Source organism: Salvia hispanica, chromosome 5, assembly GCF_023119035.1.
Source record: "Salvia hispanica cultivar TCC Black 2014 chromosome 5, UniMelb_Shisp_WGS_1.0, whole genome shotgun sequence".
Lineage (NCBI taxonomy): Eukaryota > Viridiplantae > Streptophyta > Magnoliopsida > Lamiales > Lamiaceae > Salvia > Salvia hispanica.
Window position 1 is genome coordinate 25108571 of NC_062969.1, and position 24225 is coordinate 25132795.

The 24225-nt window shown below is 36.5% G+C and overlaps 1 protein-coding gene and 1 pseudogene across 1 annotated transcript; both read right to left on the reverse strand.

Annotated features, from left to right (window-relative positions):
• Positions 1-137: 137 nt before the first annotated feature.
• LOC125189705 lies at positions 138-7776 on the reverse strand (annotated as a pseudogene).
• A 7263-nt stretch (positions 7777-15039) lies between these two features.
• On the reverse strand, positions 15040-16535 carry LOC125189706. Its single transcript, XM_048086956.1, has 2 exons — positions 15660-16535; positions 15040-15579 (listed from the first exon to the last, which is right to left on the reverse strand). The coding sequence occupies exons 1-2, from the start codon at positions 16533-16535 to the stop codon at positions 15040-15042; spliced, it is 1416 nt and encodes a 471-aa protein (XP_047942913.1).
• Positions 16536-24225: the final 7690 nt, after the last annotated feature.

Below are 24225 nucleotides of genomic sequence, written 5' to 3' on the forward strand. Positions count from 1 at the left end.
ATTTGTCACCATATTTTTGTCACAGAATATTGGGATACCACTGATTGACTTCATCAAACAGATTTGTGACAACACACATTTCTCTAACCACAATTATATTGTCTGAACATGTTTATTAATCTACACTTTCCTGGCTATCACTTGTAGAATTCCAAATCTGTGTTAGGCTTCTTTACTTGGATCTGTAACCTTTCTCAAAATCTTTAGGAAGTAAAACATACTGGTTCTTTCTTATAGCATGCAACCTGCTTCTTGACAAATAGCTGCTATCTGCAATTATAATCGACAAAGAATTCGTATCTTGTCAGTCACCAGAGTATGGGAACACACAGAATCAAAGTAAAGTGAGAGCAATATCACTAACCTCAGTTGCACTGATTTTATCAGGTCGGCAGACATAGCCCTCCAAGTCCACCTCGTCACTCAAATTCATTTTAGCAGTGGAAACCTGTCCATAATACCATCGTTTGCCTTTAGTTACACTATAATTTAATAATCATAGGATTGAGCTTGTATTCTTTTCTTTTACCAATCACACTTGCACCTCTTTATTAGTGAATTAGTTAACATGTAAAAAAGAAAGAGGAAATTCAAAAAAAAAATTACCTGAAAGACAAGCCTCTTCTGATGTTTATCAGCTAAAGGGACTCAATTTTACGATCAAGTCTTCCTGGACGTAGAAGAGCGGGATCCAATGTGTCAGCTCGGTTAGTTGCCATGATAACACTTACATTAACTGATTGGTCAAATCCATCGATCTACAAGACAAAGAACCATGATAATGTGAACCTGGTAGGAACTATGTCATATACTTTTTGCTATTCTTCAACTAGATCGCAAGCATTTGATACTCTTACCATGACGCGTTTCTACTTTAGCCTTAAACTCCTTGAATTTGTCAAAAGTTTCAGACTTGTAGCGCATCAAATAGACGTATCCAATTTTCGAGAAGTCATCAATGAAGGTAATGAAATATCAAAAACCGCCCCTTGCCTCGGTTAACATTCGTCCACACACATCAGTATGAACGAGCTCAAGTACTTCATTGGCCCTATTACCCTTTGACCTAAAAGGTCTCTTGGTCATCTTGCCTTCCAAACAGGATTCACACTTTGAAAATGGTTCCTTCTCAAGACCTTTAATAAGATCTTGATCAACCATCGCATGAATCCTTTTCTCGTTGGCATGACCAAGTCTAAGGTGCAATAAGTACGTTTCGTTCATTGAAATTGAAGGTTCTTTTCTTTTCTTAGAAACTTTCGATGTAGCATTGAGTTCTAATTTACGTTGATTATACTGTGTAGAAGTGATTGTGTACAGATTGTTTTCCATGATACCACGGCAGATATAAGAACCATCTTTCTTAATAACGCAATTGTCATTAAAAGAAATCGAATATCCATCAAAAGACAATTTAGAAACTTAAATTAAATTTCTTCTAAAAGAAGGTATCAACAAAACATTCTTCAAAATCAAAAATCTATCACTAGAAAAACGCAAATAAACGTCTCCCACTGCAACGGCCGCCACTTTAGTAGCGTCGCCCAGCTGGACTTCGATCTCACGATCATGTAACCATCTTGTCACCTGCATTAAGTCAGGATCAAAACATATATGATCAGTTGCTCCATTATCAATAACCCACGTATGAGTAGATGTCGAAGCCAAACATGACTCGACTACTAGAGCATGGTGCATACCTGTAGCCTTGCCCTTTTTAGGACAGTCTGGCTTCCAATGACCTTTCTCTCCACACTTGAAGCATTTTCCAGTAGGCTTCTTCTTCTTCTTCTTCTTCTTCTTCTTCTTAGCATTCTTAGCTGCCACTGGGTTCGGTGCCTTTTTCTTTCCTGCGCGAGGCTTAGAGCCAGAGGAATTAGGCGCCAAACTCAACATAGCTACTTTAGCTTGAACCATAAGGTCCTCCGCCGACTGAAGTTCAGTCAGCAGCTTAACCAAAGTGTAATCCCGCTTGTTCATCTCGAAATTGAGCTTAAACTGCTGGAAGCTAGGGGGAAGACTCTAAAGGATTATAGTAATCTGGAACTCGAGATCGATCGTCCCTCCCAAAACCTCAATCTGGTTGAGGTGGCTCATCATCTCGAGGACATGTTGCCTCACAGATGTGCCTTCCTTCATAGTCTTCGTCATGATACTCCGAAAGGCTTGAGACTTAGCCGTTCGATTCTGAGTACCAAAAAGATTAGCAAGATTTTGCATAATCTCGGCGGCAGTCGCCATGGCAGAATGCTGATGCTTGAGTACTGAAGACATAGATGCCAACATGTACTCCCTCCGTCCGCGATTAGGAGTCCCGGTCATTTTTGCGCAACCATTTTATAAAAATAATAAAAAATAGTTAAAGTGGAGAAATGATAAAGTAAAAGAGAGAATAATGTTGATAAGACTCTTGTCAATATTATTCTCTCTCTTACTTTACCATTTCTCCACTTTAACTATTTTTTATGATTTTTATAAAACGGGTGTGCAAAAGTGACCGGGACTCCTAATCGCGGACGGAGGGAGTAGCACTTAGCCATCTCATTCGCCTTATGCCACCGTTTATGCGCATTCTATACTCCCACCGATGCATTAGCAGCGGGAACTGGAGGCTGTGGAGTAGTGAGCACAAACTTGTACTCTTCTGCTGTGAGAACGATATCCAAATTTTGTTTCCATTCTATGTAATTTTGGCCCTCGAGTTTGTTTTCTTTGAGAATTGCAGAAAGAGGATTAAAAGACATCTTGACGGATTTTATTGCACTGCAAACAGAAAAATTTACTATTTGTCATAAACTTATGTAAGGAAATTGAGTAGATTAACCATAAAACTTTTCAAAGTCTTACAACAACAAAATTAAGAAATTGTACCCTCCAAAGGAGGTTTATACGCATTAAAATTTTAACAATTTTACTGGTCACAACACCGACGAATAGTCCAGAGACCACAAGACATGGCATGGCCGCCTAATGTTGCCTAAGCACGACCATTGGATTTAGCATCACAGAATTTTATTTCTACAACACACTCCCATGACAATGTTTATGTGTTGATAACAAAATCAAGATATCTCATAAATTCTGATTGAACCCTGAAACTCGTAGTTCCTTAGGATTATCGTCCCCACAAGGTGGGTGGCGATAATATTGGGAACCACTTTCTAGTTCATTCTATTTATTGTGTGAGAAGTCCGCCCTTATGAACTTACTGTTTCATAGGATTATTGTGGCGATAATATTAGAAAATAGCTTCACAAAATTTGGCAGTCCAACCGATGGAAACCATATATAAACTTTAAGTTCATAATTATCGCTTAGATATTTGGGTTATGGTTTTTCATTAATTATCCTTTAGCCTTAAGGCAGATTAAGACTAATTAAATTCTGTTGGTATTTAATTGACTGGATAATTAAATCTTTTATTATCTTTAGTATCTTAGTTTAGGAATTAATTAATCTAGAATATAATTCTTATTCATGTCATACTATAAGATATATCTAAAATAAAGTACATTATTTAAATCTTAATTAGACATGAAAAATTAAATTCATATAATATCCATGTTCAAGATTATGAAGTAAATAATTATATTATTTAATGTAATCTTACATATCTATCCTAATAAGGATTCTAGATATATATAATAATTAGGAAACTATTAAATTGTTCTTATCTATGTCATCTAGGATATGAAATATTTCATAGATATAGAAAATAATCAAAATATTCCTAAAATCTAGGGAAATCTTCCCAAAATATTTTATTTCATTAAATAATAGTATTATTTTTAATGATATCTTTTAATTTAGGAATTAAATAAACATTAAAAATCTTTTTTCGATATCTCGTTGTTCGAGGTTTGCACGAATCAACACGATGAAGATACGAAGATTTGCCCGCGAGACGCTCGCCGGAACGGCGAGTTCACCGTCCAGCTGCCGCCGGCAGCCCGCGCACGAGGCGCGACGCTTCCTCTTCCCTCTGCGGCGTTAACACGCCGCGAATATCCCTCCGTCGACGTCGTCCAGCCGCGCAGCCACCACCACGCAGCTCCGGCGAACTCCGTCCACCCCGACCTTCTTGCGAAAACCAGCAGCTGCAGCGAACGGCGTGGCTGCTCTCGGTCCCACGTCGCTAGGACTGGAACGACTAGGGTTAGGGTTTTAGGGTTAGGGTTTTTCCGCGATCTCCAGTGGCTTAGCCACCCAATCGTTTCGTCGGCGGTCCAGCGCCGGAGCAGCAAAGATTGGTACGATCATGACAGCGGTGTGGACGAGCCCCACTGCTCGCGTTCACATCGCCGCACGTTCGTCTTCATGCTCCCACTGGCCCGACGCGATTAGCCGGGGTCCGCATGGTTCGGCGGTCACGCCGACTGTGCATACGAGACCATTCTCGTCCGTGCATCGCCGGTAGATCGCACCCTATGCTCCCACTCGCTTGACGACCCTTTCTTCGATCGCATGTTGTACGATTTGTCCCGGCGCTAGCGCCGACGAAAAGCACATCTCGTGCGTTCGAATAATTCAAGTTCTTGATTCGATAGTTCTTGTTAATTCACATGCATAACAAATACAAAAATAAAACAAGAACATGCTTCGTAATCAAATAACAGATGCATACATGAAATTCGCGAAATTTAAATCCAAATAATTAGAGCCAAAGACTGGTTCTGATACCAATTGAAGGAACTGGCAGCGGAAGCGATGCGTCGGATTATCATAATTTAACAATTATTAATCTAGCAAATAAATCACATAATAATCAGATCTATTTAGCAGATTATTTAGACAAAATCTATTCGTGTAATTCTCACATGTATCATGCTCATAACTTGAATTAATCATGGTTTAAGAATATTGAAACCTAAAACATGTTTTTCTACGGAGCAGGAATAATACCTAATTAATTCTCCAAAGAATTGATGATGCCTAGCAGCTTCTCCACGTGACGCTTTGAATACTAGACCACAGATCTTCTCTATGGTTCCCGAACTGTACTCTAATATCAGTGTGGGCTGATCTCACCGGAATACTAGGACTTAAATAAAGAAGACAGAAATTCTACTCCACGGAGGAGAGGGAAATTCGACCAACGCCTAGAAGGGGGGAGGGGGGAAATTTTAGAAAATAATAACTCTTATTTTCTGTGTCTTTTATTCTCCTATTTATATTAAGTTCCTTTTGTGTCCAGACAAGGATCTATGGAAGGTTTTGGATATGGGCTCATCCAATTTACTTTTTACTAATTAAATTGAACCCACAATTTAATATAAGCTTTAATTGGAATATTACGAGCAGCCACTATAGAAGTAATATTGAACTCTCCCCATCAAAATCCGAAATTACAAGTAATCCGGGTTTCCGTTTTAACTTTCATTTCCCGCGCTTAAGATAAAAATGTCCATTAATTAATTAATGTCTGCTATGGACTTAATTAATTAATTAATTTCTTATTAATTCTAAGAGTGGAGTTAGCATGAAACGCTTATTTATTATTCATAGAGTGATCAAACTCCAACTAGCTAGGTTCCGAATAATAAAACCTTGTTTCGCGCTCCTCTTGAGGACATTATCAAACGAGACTCACCTCGCGCACGATTCAATATAATAGCAATCCTAGCACCGCTTGATATTAATCACCACTACCCAATATATCAGGATTATTGGGTTACGAAAAACCCGCACCATTTGATAAGTCAAAGTAATGCATAATCAATACCGTATGTTCAATGCTAACCTACATTGATTAAGACCTCGCCTTTCAGTAGATAGCCCAAGGACAAGTCTTGCTGTTAGATCCGTTCAGTGCTTTACCAAACCAATGTCATCTTATTTCAGTAAGGCTTAGAAACATGCGAACGGACATTGCAACCTTTCACGATGGATAGTCTAATTCCATTTAGGTTGTGAAATTCTTCTTTTTCTTTGTTTAGGTTGACCGTGTTACCTTAAAGTAGACGCCGCCCACAACCGGCCTACTAAAACAAAGACTTAGACTTTGTTAAGTTAACTTATACATTTAAACATGCATTAACATCCATTAAATGTAAAACATAACAACATTATGTCAAAAATAATCTGTTTTATTCCTTGAAAAATAAAATAAGAGTTTTACAGTATTCAATCAGTCAAAACGTGATTTTTAGTATACAAACTCTAACAGGAGGACTATATAGCAATACACCACGAGGAGGATCTATGCTAATCTTCTGATATAATTCATGGTGGGCCAAAGGTGACTCTACAGCTTCACGAATTTCTTGCTTTTGAATGTCACATCCTCCAATTTCCTGATAGAGTCACCAGGAATAAGTCCATCAAAAAAAATGAAGCCAATATAAACATGGCAGTAAAGAACGAATAATAAACTGGACAGATGAGAAAGAATAAAGTACTACTTAAGAGTACGTAAAAGCACTCAACATGGCAGTAAAGAACGAATAATAAACTGGACAGATGAGAAAGAATAAAGTACTACTTAAGAGTACGTAAAAGCACTCAAGAGTGTAGCCATGAAATGTGTAATCCTTGGGAACTACCATGAAACAGAACCAAAACTATATGACACAACAAATTATTCAAAAACTCTATTGTGCACTGCACCAAATTTCATTTAGAATTATACCTAATGTGAATCCTCAGTATAGAGAAGAACATCACACTACCAACCAAAATATTGATACATCAGCACCGAACCAAGTCCAAGTTAGGTGATAACTGAGAAATATTCCCCGTCAACTAAGATTTTTTCTGAGAAACCTATCAGTTTAAATTTGTGCACACTTTACCACTAATACATTTTGCTCTATTAAAAAGCTATTGACATATTAACTCACTAATGGATAATTCTTATCATCCTTACAAATGCATCTCTTAAAATCAAACTTTAACAGAAGATATCTAAGTGACGAGATTGATTTGACTTTTGGCATGACCTAAGTAGTAGTGGAATATTATGAATTTTTTGTATTCGGACACTGACATTTTTTGACATATTGACTCTGGTGTTTTCAATCAATAGAACAGGTTAAAACACAAGCAAGTGAATCGAGCTCGAGCTCGAGCTCACTTCAAGGCTTTGTTGAATATATTGACATAATATTTGACTAATTTGATAGTACTAAGATTCTACTATCTGCAACTCAGAAACTCCTTCCAACTAAGACAATGCATAAAATCCGAAGATTGGTTCACAAAATGTCAACAACGAAAATCATCCTGATAATTCTTGAGTATCCAATTGAAGAAATCCACAAATTATATTCCAAAAAAAAAACTGAATTAAAAATCCCTATTGCTAGAGGAAAACCCGTAAACAGGAAAAATGAGACTCACGCTGTAATAGACGTCGGGCCTCTCCGAATGGCTGAGAAACGAAATGCTGGAGTCGGCCCCGGGCGCGGGAACAGCGTTGCAGCCCGACGGAGCAGGAAGGCGCGAGAAGCTCGCAGTAAATGGCGCCAGTGGTCGACTCGATGATTCCGTGGTTCTGATCGATCATCTCCAGGAAGTGGCCAACGACGAGTGGACCCGACCGTATGCGGTTCACTTCCTCCTGTGCGCCGGAGCTTCTTGTGCTCCTTCTTGAATCTCGTACAACTCTAGTTGCCGTTGCAGAGACATCATTTGGGTGTAGAGATCGTCGCTCAGATCTAGTTTTGGTGGTTGTATATGGAAATTGAAATTGGCGCGCCATATTTGATAAAGTTTTAAGTAATTTATTTTGCAGTTTTTTCAAATTTTGTACACATGATTAAATGACAAACATACCATTCTATAAAGAGTGAACTACGTTCTTGATTTTTCACACATAAATGACATCTGATCTTTATTTTATATACTCCCTCCGTCCTAGATTAAGAGTCACTTTTAGAATTTTCCTTATTTGGTCGTACAATTTTACCCCATTCTATATCAAAATTACATAAAAATGTCATTATCTACATTAAAATAAAACAAAACAAAAATCAAAAGTCAAAAGGTATAATAGTATTAACAATTTTCGTGTAGATTTTTACGTCTGTACACATGCAACTGAGATTTCATTAGAATTCTTATAAAATAAAGTAAAATAATTTATTTAATGCTTGGCATGTGAAAAAAATTAAATTAGAAAGTTAAATAGTAAAATTTAATTTAAAAAGCAAAATTTTTGAAATATTTAAAGATTGTTATTAGTCATAGTGCAACGAGGGTGGAAAAAGGGTAGTCGGGTGTGGTGATATGTGGGGGAGGGAGCATCTAGTTGCCCCAGGCAGGGTGAGGGTTGATAGGGACGGGGACTCGTCTATCCTTAACTAAACAGTCAGGGAATTAATTCCTATAAAGAGGTACTCCCTTCGTCCTAAGATATTAGACCCTTATTTTTTTGGGGTGTTCCAACATATTTGAGTCATTTTTATTTATGGTAAAAATTTATTTTACTATCAACTCCACTTACACCACTAAACAAGATCTTCTAAATTCATGTGGTCAAAAGAAAGAGCTCTAATATCTTGGGACAAATGAAGTATAAAGCAATTTGAAATTCTTGGGTCAACTGTCTCACCCTTTGAGGTGCCTACAAATGGCTACAAATCAGCGCGGGAAATAATTATTGGACTTGCCGATGGATACTCTTGGTAATTAGAGCATCCACAATGGGGCGCCCTATACTCCGCCACCTCAGCATTTTATCCTCTGCTCCATCTATCTGCAATGGGACGCCCTATAGCCCGCCCAATAGTTTTAATTATTTTGTATTTATTTTGAATTTTTTTATGTTTGCAAATATGTCAATTATTAGCAAAATAAATACTATAAAAAACACCACAAATTAAAGACAAACCCTATATTTACTTAATTAAAAAAAAATAGCAACGATAGGAAGAGTGGAGGAGTGGAATAGAGGAGGAAAAGAATGGATTGAAAGGTGTGAAATGATGTAAAAATGTGGTGATATATATAGAATAAATTTCAAAAAATGAAAATATGTTGCATCGTCCGACCTATCCTCCGGACTCCTGCAATTGGGCGGAAGATAGGCCGGAGGATGCGAAAAATGATTCATCGTTTACAAAGGACGTGTAGAGCGCAGAGGATTTGGGAGCATCCTTCGCCCCTGCAATGGCAGAGGATGCATCAGCGAGCTATCCTCCGCCTCATTATATATGCTCTTGAAAAAAAAAAATGATATTTTTATCCTCGATATCAAAGCTTTCAGACTAGCCTTATTGGGAACTTAATAAATCATTAAACAAGAAAGTTGATTGTATTTTTATTCTTTCCATCCTTAACTTCTTAATGAAAAAAACAATGAAAGCGATTTAATAACACTTTACTTTATAAAGAACAATCAGAAAACATTTCGTCCCAAAAAAATAGATTCTTTAGAAATAATGAGTTTTAATATAAAATTAATAAAATAAGAGAGAAATAAAAAGAAATACTTCCCCTGTCCCAACTAAATTGAGTCATATTTCTTTTGGAGATGTTCCAATGCCAAAAGCTTTTTACTCAACTTAGTTAGGACGTTGAAAGTATGTGTTAGTGAAAAATAGATCCTATCTTATTACAGAATTTTTTTTTTACTAAAGTTGAAATAAATTATATTTTTGAGAAACATAGTGATTAATATTTTAGCCACAATTTAACAATAAAATTACTATAAGTTTAAGACATTTATTGAAATATGGAAACTAGCCTTTAAATAAAAAAGGAGTTCAAATGTCCAGAAAAATACTATTGACAGAGCAATATTACTTTCTATGTCCGTCAATAAGAGTCATGTTTTGTCATTTTAGTTCGTCTACGAATAAGAGTCCTGGTTCATTATTACTTCCTTCATTTCTTCATAGTTGAGGCAGAACTTTTCGGCACGGAGTTTTAGAAATGAATGTTGGGTGTGTTAAATAAACATATAAAAAAGTAAGAGAGAGGAAAAGGTAGATAGTAAAGTAGAGTGAATAAAGTAAGAGAGAGTAGTAAGAAAAAGGAAAAAGTTACCATATAAGGAAACGACTCAACTATGAAGAAACTTCCTGAAATGGTAAAATGACTCAACTATGAAGAAACAGAGGGAGTACCATAAATGGTAAGGGATCTCGCATTCCACTAAGTCATTCAACTCACTTATCATTTAAAATTACTCCCTCCGTCCCACTCAAAATGGTCACATTCTTGAGTGGCAAGAAGTTTTAGGTGGAATAGTTGAGTGGAAAAAGTGATTGAATATTTTATTGGGAAGAAGGGAGAGATATAGAAAGTGAAAATCTTGAATGAGACAAACTAAAATAAAAATGTAGACATCTTTAATAAAACAAATAGTGTAATATATACAAATAAGACTCATACTTAACTAACTTTCTTCTACATATTTTTTAAATATTTTTTAAAACTCGTGCCAGATAAAAATGAGATTGTTATTTGCAGAGGGGGTTGTATTAATTAATTTAATCCAAAAATGGGAAGCAGCATGGATTTCCGAGTAGCGTTAAAAGAGGGCGAAGATAACAACAAAAGGAGAAGTCACCGTTTGTCGCGTTTGATAATTGGAGCAGTAGTGTAAAAAGCCAGCTGGCGCGAGCAGAGCGCTAGATCCAAAAGCCCCACAAGAGAGACCCCACTTCACGTGCCATGACGCCCCCATTCCAGTGGTGTTGCCACGTGGCGCTAATCGACACGTGTTGGATTATCTTGGAGAGCGTAAATTGGGACCTGTACCAGGTGAATTGCATTTCGACGTCGCGACAAAGTTAAAACCCTTTCGTAATAAGACAAAATATTGTTTTCCTATAATACCCCCACTTGTCTGACAAGTTTTCATACTATTACAAATTATCTTAATTTAATATTTACGCATATGGAGTCTATGTTGATTACCGTAGATTGCAGCTGATTGAATTTAATAAGATCCTCTTAGTCTCACTCAACATATTCACACTCTTATAGTTAGCACAAAACTTAGAAGAAAATTAATTAAATTGCGTAAATGGAGAAAAAAATATACTTCAATTGAATATCTTAATAAAAAGAAGGAAGAGATGGATTTATTTCAAATTATAAAAAATAACATCTTAAATTAGACAATTAAAAGGAAATAGGGACGGAGGGAGTACTATTAATATAATTAAAAAAAGAAACGTTTTTAATTCGTCTTTCAATTATTCTTCCACATTTTCGATTTTGTTAAATATATTAAAAAGTACAATCAAATGGTTAAAATACCCTCTAACTTTGTGGTATTATCAGAAGTGGAGTACCATTGCTCCCATTACAGCAACGACTTTTATGAATTTTTATTTATAAAATAATGTAGTTATATATTTGTTTATTGTCTCATTTATTTGAGAGTAATGTAATGTAGTAGAAAACATATCTTGAAATATTGTTGAACACATTTTTGTCCCCAAATGTGGATCATGTTGAACATATTCCCCGATGTGGGGAACTTGGCTACTTAATGTAATTTTTATTCAAAGAATTACTTTAAATATATATTCTAAAATCCGTACAGCAGTATATTAAAATTGACAGTGCACATTTTGCTTCTAGCTTTAATGGAGTATTATGTTTTGTTTTTAATAATTGCTACTAGTAGTTTAATAGTAAAAATAGTTAGTAATTTTTTATAACAAAAAATTATGTATTATTGGTGGGGACACAAGTTTTAAGAAAATACTCCAGTTACTAGTTTATGACATAAAGGCATTCACAACGTAAGTTTCCAACTTCGGTGCATCTTTTATTAATAGGTCAAATTAAGTTTTTTTTAAGTGGTGTTTGTTTATTAAATAAAATAGTAGTATTAAGATTTAATTTCAGATTAAATTATGAGGTTATTTTAGTTACACGAGATTAGCTATAACTAATTATCATGATTATTTATTTATGTATTATTAAGCTGTGAGATTGAATCTTATAAATCAAACACACTACATATTTAATTTTAGAATACAATCTTACAAATCGAATATCCCTTACTGTACTCCCTCCCGTCCCATAAAAGTTGAGACAAAACTTTAGGACACGGAGGTTAAGAATTTATATTAAATAAATAGGAGAGATGAAAGTAGGAAAGATAAAAGAGAGAAAAGTAAATGATGAAATAAGAAAAGAATTATTAGATGTTTTGTCTTTTGTTAAAAAAGAAAATGACTCAATTTTATTGGGACGGACTAAAAAGGAATACGACTAACTTTTTTGGGACGGAAGGAGTAATATTTATTTACTCAACGCCAATATAATACTAGTAATTTGTAGTAGTATAAAAATACAAAAGAAATCTTAAAAAAGGAAAATGGTGCATCTTGAGTTTCGGCTCTCTTTTCCACAATGACAGTAAGCCCTCAAACGGCATATGCTGATGCTCAATATTTTGGAAAAGTGTAAATTTTTGTTAAACGCGAGATACATGTAGAGATCAAAAATAGGGTGCGAGGTCATATCTCAAAAGCAAAGGTGCATAGTTATTATTATTAAAATGATAGATAAAAGTTAATAAGAATTCTAATTAAATGGTAATGGTATATTCCCTTTTATCAACATAATCGAGCAATTCTTTGCACAATTACATAAATATATATGTCAATTTTATCGGATTAACATAAATAACATCAACATATATTATTAGAAGATATTTAGTTTACATCATTCACGGGTGAAAAAATCGGAGTATATTTTAATATGTGTTTAATAAATTTGAAAGTGGGCAATCTATAAAAGTCTACAACTAGCCTTATGTAGCACATAATACATCTATTACAAATTTACAATGAAAATAGTGGTCGGTTGAATAAATAAAGTGAATTATGGTTATTATTTGGCCGTGTATTCCTTTTGTCCCGTTTTCAAATACATAATCACACTCATGCATGAGATAACAACTTTATTTGTTAGCATTAATTCTAATCAAAACCTTTTACTTTAGTACTTTAAACAAGGCAAATCGTGAATAATTTACACTTTATATGAGATCACATCACGAATCAGGATTTATAAATATTCATATTTGATATAGATAATTCTAAGCAAAAAACATACAAATATTTTCTGAAATATAAGATGATCATACTATATATATTTTTAAAAATTATAATAATAATCAATATAAAAGAATGTAAAACATGCAAATTATTGCAACAAAAATCAAATTTCATTCGTATAATTAAGTAATGAAAATATGTTCAATAGGTTTAGTCACGTGCACAATGTTACTCCCTCCGTCCCCCATTAGGAGTCACTTTTTTTCGTTTCGGTCCATCCCCGATTAAGAGTCACACTTCCTACTTACTATATTTGGACATCAACAATACCCTTATTGTGGGCGGAATTTACACAAATTGCCATTATTTCCAATTAAAAAAAAAACAAATTGATGCTAGAATTGCATCGGTCAACTCTCATTTCTCTCTCTCAAACACTCTCATTTCTCTCTCTCAAACACTCTCATTCACTCTCATCCACACTCACTCTCGATCCCTCCGCCTCCCCCCTCCGCCTCACCGCCTCCCTCTGAATCGATGGACATTGTCGTCCCTGATACACCAGATTGGGTAGACGACGACGAAATACCTCGTCCGTCCGTGGTTCACGGTGTTCCACCGTTCATAGGCGACGACGGGGCTGAAGGTCCGACACCCCCGACTGGTTCTTTTACGGATCATAACCTGAAGCTCCGTCCAAGGGTTTCAACGGATCTGAAACTGATTTTCCGTCCAAGGCCCTCGACCGATCTAAAAATGTTTCTCCGTCTAAGGGTTTCGAAAGATCTGAGCCTGAAGATCCATCGGATGGCTTCTATGTTTCTGACACTGAAGATCCGTCTGAGGGCTTCTATGGTTCTGAAACTCTACCTCCGTCCCCCTTAATTGACGGTTCTGAAACTCTACCGCCGACCCCGTTACTCGACGGATCTGAAATTCAAGCTCCGGCTGTGGTGTTTGACGATTCTGAAACTCAGCCTCCGTCGCCGCCGTTTGAGTGGTCGGAGACCAAGCCGCCTTCACATGCTGTTAATTGGTGGGAAAGTGAACCACCTTCCATTGGTTTGGATTAGCTCGATGAAGGCGTTGGCCCTGCTATGCCACCGGCGGTGGAGGTGGAGCCAAAAAGGGAGTATAGCGACAATGAAAAAGCAATGCTACTCATCATATTTCCTTGCCTCAAGGATCTCATTTAACTTGTGAGTCTATTTCTTATTCAAAGCCACCCCCTTTTTAGGGATTGGAGGCTTCTGATATTTGGAAAATGCAGCCTATTTGTGATGTTTATGTGATATTGAGGCAGTGACAATTGATGCTGAATGTTTATGTGAGTCTACTTCTTATTCAAAGCCACCCCTTTTTAGGGATTGGAGGCTTCTGATTTTTGGAAAATGCAGCCTATTTGTGATGTTTATGTGATATTGAGGCAGTGACAATTGATGCTGAATGTTTATGTGAGTCTACTTCTTATTCAAAGCCACCCCTTTTTAGGGATTGGAGGCTTCTGATTTTGGAAAATGCAGCCTATTTGTGATGTTTATGTAATATTGAGGCAATGACAATTGATGATGAATGTGATGAGAATGTTTATGTGAGTTTGAAGGCTTCTGATTTTTGAAAAATGTTGTGTTGCCCCTATGCCTTGTGTTGTTGCCCTGTGATGAAGCTTTTCTGAGGGAAAGCTCAGCCACCCCTGTTTATGGTTTGGAATGTGTATTCTGTGGTCCCTATGCCTTGTGTTGTTGTCCATATGCCATGTGATGAAGTTATTTTGTGGGAAATGCCATAAAAAGTCACCCCCTTGAAGGGTTTGGAGGCTGATTTCATGTGATAATACAAAAACTATTCACTGATTACAAAGTAGGATGTACAATGATAATGTTTATACAAAATGCAGCCTAGTTAGCTTACTAAGCCACCCCCTATGAAGGGTTTGGAGGCTGATGCCATGTGATGAAGCTTTTCTGATGGCAATAACAAAAAATGCATCCTATGCACAAAAAAAAGAGTTTACATCTTAAACACAAACATATGTTGGTGCTTATACTGTAAACTCTATCCCCTAATATGATGTCTAGTACCCTAAAGCATTGTTAAGAGGCCCTATGTCATATGTGTCTCCAGTATTGTTCTCAGGCAGCTGTAGGTACTCCAAACTCTCTCTGACCAAACCCTCTTCAACATGAAGTTGAAGAGGTAGCCCCACTGTTCTGTGCAACCTGTCCTTGTTTAAGTGAGGGATCTTGTAGCTATTGTTCCCCTGCACTTGTAATATTGCTGTGAAGCAGCTCTGCAATGTGATGAACACTCTATTAAGAGTTTGTGGTGAGAGTTCTTCAAATGAGGTAAACACATTTCTCATCAAGTCATCTACATTGGTGGCTATTTTGTCATCTTGAAGTGATTGTATTGCCCTAAAATACCCAAGGTCTAATACATTTGTGTCTGGGGAGTTGGCTGGTTGACTAATTAGATGGAATTCAAACCCATCAGTACTAGTAATCTCCTCAAACTGTTGGTCAGCAACTCTTAGGTGAGGTTTGGCATTATCTTGCTGGATGTAAATCTTCTTGCTTGCATTGGCTGGCCATTTGGCCTTGATTGTTGGTACAATCTGTGAATGATGTGTGTGTATGACTAAGTGATGACATAAAAAATGTCTGATAGCTTTAATGACATAAAAAAATGGCATACCTGGTTTATGAGACATGCTGTCATGACTTCCTTATTCACTGATTGAATTGGCTTTGTCTCTAGTGTCCCTTTTGGCCTGTTCTTTGAACTTCTTTGAGCTGGTACTTGCTCTGTGAATGGGAATAATCCTATTTTACCATCAAATATGATTTCCCCATCACTACCAATAAGTGGCCTACACACAATAGCCATGAACATCACTTTAGTGATGAATCTCTTGGACTTACAGGACCTATAAGGCTCATCCTCATCCGGCAAAAGGTAGTATCTGTCTGATGTCTTGGTCATGTAGAACCATTTCTCATCAATATGAACAATATTGTGCAATGAATGGTAAAGAAGTTTACCTTCAGCCAATGTTGGCTGAACATGAGCAAGACACCATTTCATCCTTGCAATTTTGTTGGCTTCAGTCAGTGTAGGCTTGACAGCATTTGTATGAGGTCTCAGCTCATTATTCTTAATAAATCTACCAATTGCTGTCTTGCTTACCTCCATCTTAGAAGCAACCTTTCTTATTGTTGATCTCTCAAGCATGGACAATTTTCTATACTTTTCTGTATCCAGCATGAGTTTATCTTTGTGTTGATAACCTGTTGCTTTGCCTTTCATCATAACAGGTTCCCCTCTGTCCATTTGCTGCTTGCTGATATTCCAAATTCTCATTGCTGTCCTTGTATGGATGTTGAATCTTTTGGCTGCCTCTGTAAATGAACCTCTTGGCAGCACTCCAGCTTGACTTTGCTGTAGAAGAAACTGTGCAATGAGATTTTTTTCTTGGGTGTTCAATGCTAATGACATCCGCTGCCTTCCACCTTGCCCCTGCACCTGCTGCTCCTGCTCATGGTCCAACTCTTGGACCACCTCCTGCTCCATATGCCCAGTGATGAAGATTTTCTGAGGGTATTTCACTTAAATAGGTTTCCTTTTTTTTTTTTTTTTTTTTTTTTTTGGTTGGTGGAAGTGAATGGAGTAGAAATGAATGTACTTATAGGAGTAGTTGGAGTTTGAAATTCATTGTAAATTTTTCCTCCTTATATGAACAAATTCCCTCCATGGAAATGGAGGCTTTCCCTCCTTATATTTTGAAATTTGAATGGCAGCTTTGTTCTCTCAATTGTGCTGGCAGTGTAGTTCTAATTTTTTTAAGAGTAGATTTTACTAACAATTTTAATTACTCAAATGTATTCAAATTTATTTAATCACAACACCACAATTTATTTGCACATTGAATGGTTGTTTTTTTGGAGTATTTATTACACACATAAAGTCAAAGAGGTCCCACATTCCACTACCTACCTCCATTTATTACACATTTAAACACTTCCTTAAAACTCGTGCCCGGTCAAACCATGACTGCTAATGAGGGACGGAGGGAGTATTCTATAAACAATTAAGAAATTTTTTAGTGCAACAAACGTCAAAAAGTCAAAATAAAAAATCTGAAATATGTGAACAAAACTAATTCTTTTCACAAATACATAATAAGTAAGGATCGATTCAGTAACTATATTTCATTTATATTCTCTCCATTTCAAGTTAGATGGGTCGCTTCTTTTTCATACCATTTCTGCAAAAGTAACACTTTAAATAGTTAAAGTGGTGAGAGAGTCAAATACGAAAGAGAGAGTAATTTAGAGAAGACTTGTCTCTATAATATTCTCTTTTACAATATTTATATCATTTTTATAAAACGAGTGTAAAAAGTAAACGACCCAACTATCTTGAGACGCAGAAAGTATATACTCCACGAAGTATATGAATTTATTATGATATTACTACTTGTTTGATTTGTGAGTTAATTTTACCCTCTAACGTTTGTCAATTCTCTGACCCAGTCACATTCATCTTAATTTCCACATTTTATTATGTTAAATTGTCTAAAAAAATGGTGAATTATTTAATTTACTAAAAGTCCAACTCAATTAGTATAGTAAAAGGTGGAGTACCAAAATAGAATGCTTGCAAGAAAGCAGAGTCTGAGTTTTGGCGGGAAAATGGAAAAGAGGTGAGTAGAGTCTGACTGCCTAGAGCCATGTGCACTTTTTAGAAATCTGCCAAAATAGATTGCTTGCAAGAAAGCAGAAATCATTGGGAAGATGTAAAGACAATGGCTTTCAAATTAAGATTCAAAATTTTCTATAAGTACCAACTTAAAAACAAAATCAGAAAGCTTAAATCATAATGAACATGGAAAAGATGCTGCCGGACAACGCCGGTGGGGCTGGTGAGGTAAGCGGAGGGTGACCGCCGATTAGGCAACGCGGTGGATCGGCGAGGGAATGCGGTAGAGCAGCGTGGTAAGCCACATTAGGCAAAATGAAGGTAATCTTGCTACATAAATAACCATATCATGAGCCATTTAATTATGAACAAAAATGCAGAAACTATAGCATAAGAAACAAAGTATTGAAACGAAACAAGATAATCTCGTACATAACAACCGCAGGTGAGTATCCGTCAAGTATATTGATGAGGTGAGCTGGAGTTGGGAGTTTGAAGAGGGGTTGTGGAAGTGGAGCTTAGGGCGGTCTCTCCATTACCTGTCTTGGTCCCCCACGACTGATTTCACCATAGACTTGAAGTTCTTTCTCTTGATTTGTCCTCTTTTTAGTGTAGGGCTGTGTGATTGGGCTTCCAAACATGATTTGGGGGGTTGTGTTCCCAATGGCTGATTTTACCATAGACCACTGGCCGACGGGGCAGATGAAGCAGGATGAAACGAAACTATTTTGACAGCGCGGTGGAGGAGCGGCGGGCGTGGGCGGAAGGAGCGGCGACGAGGAAGGGTTGTCGTGGTGGTGGTGGATAAGATCTAATTAATTTAGTACAAAAATCTATAATTGATTTATTGGGTGTACAATTATTGCTTGCAAAGTTCTAATTTTTGTACCCAATTCTAAATTGAAATTGGGTATATGTCTTAAAAGTTAGTAGATTTTAATTTTGACTACTGTATTACGTAATTTAATTTTTATAATATACTACTATTAAATTAAAATCTTATTAAACTAAGTAATTAAATTATATAGTACTTCCTTTTGTTTTGCCTTGTATTTTGGGTCAATATTGAAATTATATTCATTGTTGCAAGCTTCTTTTCCAGATAAATTCACAAGCTAATTAAAGTTACTATGTTTATAGCATAAAATATGGAATTAGAATATTTAAAATTAATGTTGAGTAATAAAGTTTGCATGACTTCTTATACTCATAGAAGTAGTGCAAACTGTCACATTATTTAAAAAAATAAACAAGATGTATAATATGGTATCGACATTTTAAGTGGCAGTTTACTTTTATACATATATATACAGAAAATAAAAAAATTATCTTTTTTTCAACATTACTAATGGATATCAATCTATCATGTTATGTTTTGGTCTAAAATTAAACACTAAAAAAAGTAATCAAGTAAGATATGTTTATTGGATTATTCAAATTTTTTAACTTGAGATCTCAAGTTATTGATCAGTACTATAGTTTATTAACATGAAATTTATTTTAAGTTTTATTATATTTGAAGTAATAAAAGTAATAATAATAGTAATATTTTTAAAGTAATAATTTGTATAATATGTGAAGAAAATGGATAAAAACATGATCAAAACAATAATAATATCTTGGTTGAGAATATTAACACAATGCTTTAAGAATGTTAACTCATTGCTTATATTGACATTCTACATGTATTATATTTACATATTTTATATAGTATATTGACATTTCTGCTGTACGAAAAAATTAAAAAATTTGGATTTTTTTTTCAAATTTTAATATCAGAACATATGCATGTAGGATATCGTTGGAATCCTTATAAAATTATCTTTAATTTGATACTCCATATGTTATATGAATTTAAAGTTTTGAGACTTCTTTTAAAAATTAGTGATAACTAATTTTGTAGATAATTGACATCAATACCCCTATTGATATTTTTTGTACGTAATATTAATACTCAAGGGTTGAATGATCTTTACCTTTAACTTAAAAATCATAGCATCACTAACAAATAACATACATACGGAAATAGGTTATTTTAATTTAAAAACAATAGTGAACTTCTGCAATAATAATAAATTCATAAGCTGAAATAATCAGCAATTACGTCAAATTAATTTTTAATTTTTCCAAGAAACAAGCAAGAGAAAAGTATCAGCATAAAAACGCTCCTCATTTTAATTTTGAAGTGTAATAAAATTAATGACATGAACTCAAGGTTTAATTCAAATTGATTGACTTAATTTTGATTTATTTTTGTTTATATTTTAGTTGATCGAGATGAAAGAATTCTGTCCAACTATTATTGAAGAAAACTATGAAAAATTGAAGATTTTAAATGATTCTAAGACCAAGAATAAAAATAATATTTTAAATTTAAAATTATTTCATAGAGGAAAATTTTGATAGAAGATATTATTTTCAAGAGTTTTTAGACCGAATAACCCGATGGGTTAGCTCGAAAATCGGTGGGTTTCGGGTTAGGATTAGGGTTGAAAATTTATAACCCGAAAATTCATAACCCGATAGCCCGCACTCAAATAGGCCGGCAACCCGAGTGAGTTGGCTCTGACCCGAATGGATTTAGCCTAATTGACATCTCTAACAAGTAACAATGATGTTTTAAAAATCATTAATTGTTTGAAATATGGTTTAGACTAATGGATATTAAGTTTTGGTGTTGATTCATTGAGCTTCACAGAAGTACACATTTCTTTTCGATGTTGTTTATTATGTTATGAATTCTCTTTATAATTACTCCTATTTTATATTCTTATCTATAAATATATTTTTATATTGATTTATTCTATATTCTTTATTTTAATATATTTTTGTTATTTGAAAATCTTTTGTCCCGTGCATAGCACGAGTGATAACACTAAGTAGAATCACAGTTTACTAGGAGTAATAGTTTTGACAACACCATTTGAACTAAATAATAATCTACTGTACTGTAGATAATATCTAAAATCAGTTACATAAGAAAATAAATTGTCTGAACAGCATACACACCATGATATATATATTGAACCAATAATGTTTTGTTTTCATATTTGATTGAAAGTAGTCGGTGCCAAATATAATTCATTGATGGCGATTGGCGGGGTATCTATTAGATATAACTCTCACAATTTCTTCTTGTTTCTTTAAGTAAGAGAGAGAATAAAAAGTGACATAAACTCATGAATAATGAAGGAAATAGGCTAGTTAAGAGTAGTTAGTAGATTGTTAATGACCAACGCAAATTCACACTAGGTGAACCGCCTCATTAATTGAAACATTGCAACTTTAATCCCCTTAATATATAACACAAGTTGCACTTTATAAACAGTAAGTATTCCCTTAATAATAGTATCACTGCATCATTAGACAAAAAAGCAATCTAAACCATATCATTTCTCACCAATGTTAAAAAATAGATGGTGGCGCATCCAATTATTTCTTCAAACATATAGTATTACTTTTATCAGGAAAACGAACATATTCGTTGATTAATTTGAAGTATTTGTTACAAGTTTGCGTCTAGATTTAAAAATTGAGCAAATATTTATGCATTGACATCGATGCTCCATTTGTTTCACTATTTTATATGGGTAATTTGAATGCAAAAGTGATAAATAATTATCAAATGGACCCCCACCATGTTTAAAGTGGTACAAATATCAATATTAAAAACTTACTTGTACTATCTTTAAAAATACTGTACTACTATATAAAATACTTGAGGAGCTTATTTGACATTTTCTCTTATTAAAGTTATGAATGATCTAACATTTTCTCCTATTGGCAAACGAAAAGAAAAATAAATATAATCAACAATATTTCACATTAACGTGAAGAGAGAAATAAAACCATATATATCTTTCTATCATTCCTTTTATTGCAAACATAACGAAATGCTATTTAAAGAAACCAATGCATTATTTACTAACAAATTCAAAGAGGAACCACCTTATCCTTATCATTGTTTTTCCTTATGGGGGCGAGGTGGTTGTCCACCGCTGTGGCCTTATCGTGGTGGCAGTCGGGGGGAGCAAGGGTTCTCAGTTGGAGGGGGTTCCATCGGAGTAATTGAATCCACATACGGTGGCGACGTCATTTTGTACAATTGAATCCATGAATCTCTTAACGCTGAATAATAGTATAATGGAATTGTTATAACAATTACTAGAGCAATCAATGGAGCAAGTCTTGATGTTTTTCTTCGTGGCTCAGGCTTCCCAACTGGAAGCTCCAACGCCTGGAATTTCATTGCAATTTAAGATTTAGACATGGTGATTGATATTAATTCTTTGAGTTAGAGAAAATCACAATCTCTCTTTATGTTTTGGGAGAAAAGAAAGCGGAGTTATCAGAAAAGAAAGATTTACACTTATATACCTCTCAAGGGTTGAGATTGTGTCTGCATGCATATTCATTTGGCTATTTCCACTCATGTGGGGGATTGTTGGAATCTATGCCGATCAATGGACTTTGACCAATTATAAATTTCAACGAGACATTTAATTTTGTGAAATTAAATGATATAGTGTCGATCTACGTTCGAATTAGATGACCATGGTATATTCATTTTCTCAAATCCGATTCCCGATGAGTGAGAAATAATGGATTAAAGTTGTGCAAAATTGCAAACTTAATGAACTATGAGAGAAGCTTAGAGAATAATTAAGAGAGTTAATTATCCCACATTGTAAGTTATAACCTTATTAAACTAGTATTTAATAAGGATTATTACATGTAATAATTATAGTGGACTAAGATGGGCTGTAAGAGCCCACACGCGTGCGCCGCCCGCCCCGCTGCGAGCCGCGTGCCGCGAGCCTCGAGCCCGAGCCCGAGCCTGTGCTCGTGCTCGTGCTCGTTCGTGCCCGTGTCCTTGGACTTGGATCTTGGCAATTGGTCTTTGGGCCTGGTCGTGGGCTTGGTGCTTGGGCTAGACCCAAGGCTAGTGGGTCTAGTTCTTTTTAGACCACCACCGTTTCCACGTCAGCAAGCCAAGCGGGATGACACCTCGTCAGTATGACGCGGTAAGCCAACGTGGCTGACACGTGATAGTCCACGTTATGATCGAATCTAGAAGTTTCTAGATTCAGCCTCTCAGCTCTGTAACGCCTCGTAACCGACGACCGTTACGGTCTAGCATTGATAATAGCCATCAAGGTTGTGTTGACCCCTGCAGTGGACTGAGCCTATTAATAGGCTAGCCATTCCATGCATTCTACACACATCATATACTAGAAAGCATTCTGCATCAGAAGCTCTCTCCCTCTCTGCATTGTTTTTCTGTCGAAAGCTCTGCCCTCTCCCTTCATCCAGTTCGCCGGAGCTCTGCTGATAGCGGTGCTGCTTCATCAGAGACGTAGCTGTTTTATCTTTGCCGACGAAACGCCAATCCGAAGAGCACTACCGGAGCATATCTCGTCTTGCGGACAGAAGACTCCTCGACTCGACTAAACACTTTCACGGTTTACTTGTTTCGAATTTTTCTTGTAATCGTGTTTCAGTTTTTCCATTTGTATTTCTTCTTGGGTTGTATTACGCCCTGCAAGTTTTATATCTTGTAATTCCAGAAACCAACACCAAATGCAACAAACGCCGGGGATGATGCCCCAAATGCAACAAAACGTCGGGGATGATGCCCCAAATGCAACAAATGCCGGGGATGATGCCCCAAATGCAACCTGGGAGGATGATGCCCTAGTAGGGATCCACCGCCGCTGCGAGAGGGAGCAGGCAGGCTGTCCCCAACCACATGAGGACAATGTCTATCACCCCTATATGGATTTATTGTCTGGTGATTCTCCTCAGCGTACTACACTGGAGACTCAGTTCGCTGGCATCGAGATGTTCTCTTATGAGGAGTTGGGGATACCTCCGAGGACGGAGCCAGCCACGTAGCCAGCAGCGCCAACGGTGAGGACGCGGAGGCCGGGGAAGGGCAAGGCCACTAGCTCGCGTGCAGCGACCGATGGTGGGGCAAAGGAGGAGGAAGGGGAAGGCGGCCGGAGAAGGAGGACCGTCTGGAACATTCAGGAATGCGTCGCGCTAGCAAGGGCATGGATCAGTGTAGTCGATGATCCATACGTCTCGTCCAACCAGGTCATCGATAGAATGTGGTACCGCATTAGCCAAAGATACCTCGAATGGAAACCGGCCGACGGGAAGGCTCACACTCCAGAGCAATGCCGAAAACTGTGGGAGCGGCTAAAGAAGCAACTCAGCCGATTTTTCGGCATCTACCAAAAGAACATGCGGTCGGCTACCAGTGGCATGACCTCCGAAGATGTGAAGCTTCTGTCCCACCAGCAGTTCCCCGACGGTGAGAAGGGGTTCGGGGAATTCAAATATTGGGACGTTTATCTTGAGAGGAGAATTCCCCCAAGTTTATGGCGGGTGTTGAAGCTGGGTGGCCGAAGCGGACGAAGATCAACGCCTCTGGCGAGTACAGCAGCAGTGTACCGGTTCACACGAACTCCCCGAAGCCGAGGCAGAGTTCCTGACACCTCAATCGTCTTCCCGCCGCCGTCGCCCGATTGGGCATAAGGCCGCGACGCGGTTGGCTAGG

Bases quoted from the DNA above. Each gene is read 5' to 3' on its own strand.
- LOC125189706 (XM_048086956.1), bottom strand. From the start codon at position 16,535: ATGGAGCAGGAGGTGGTCCAAGAGTTGGACCATGAGCAGGAGCAGCAG. The intron at 15,580-15,659 runs GTATGCCATTTT...CATCATTCACAG, and splicing joins CAGCATGTCTCATAAACCAG to ATTGTACCAACAATCAAGGC.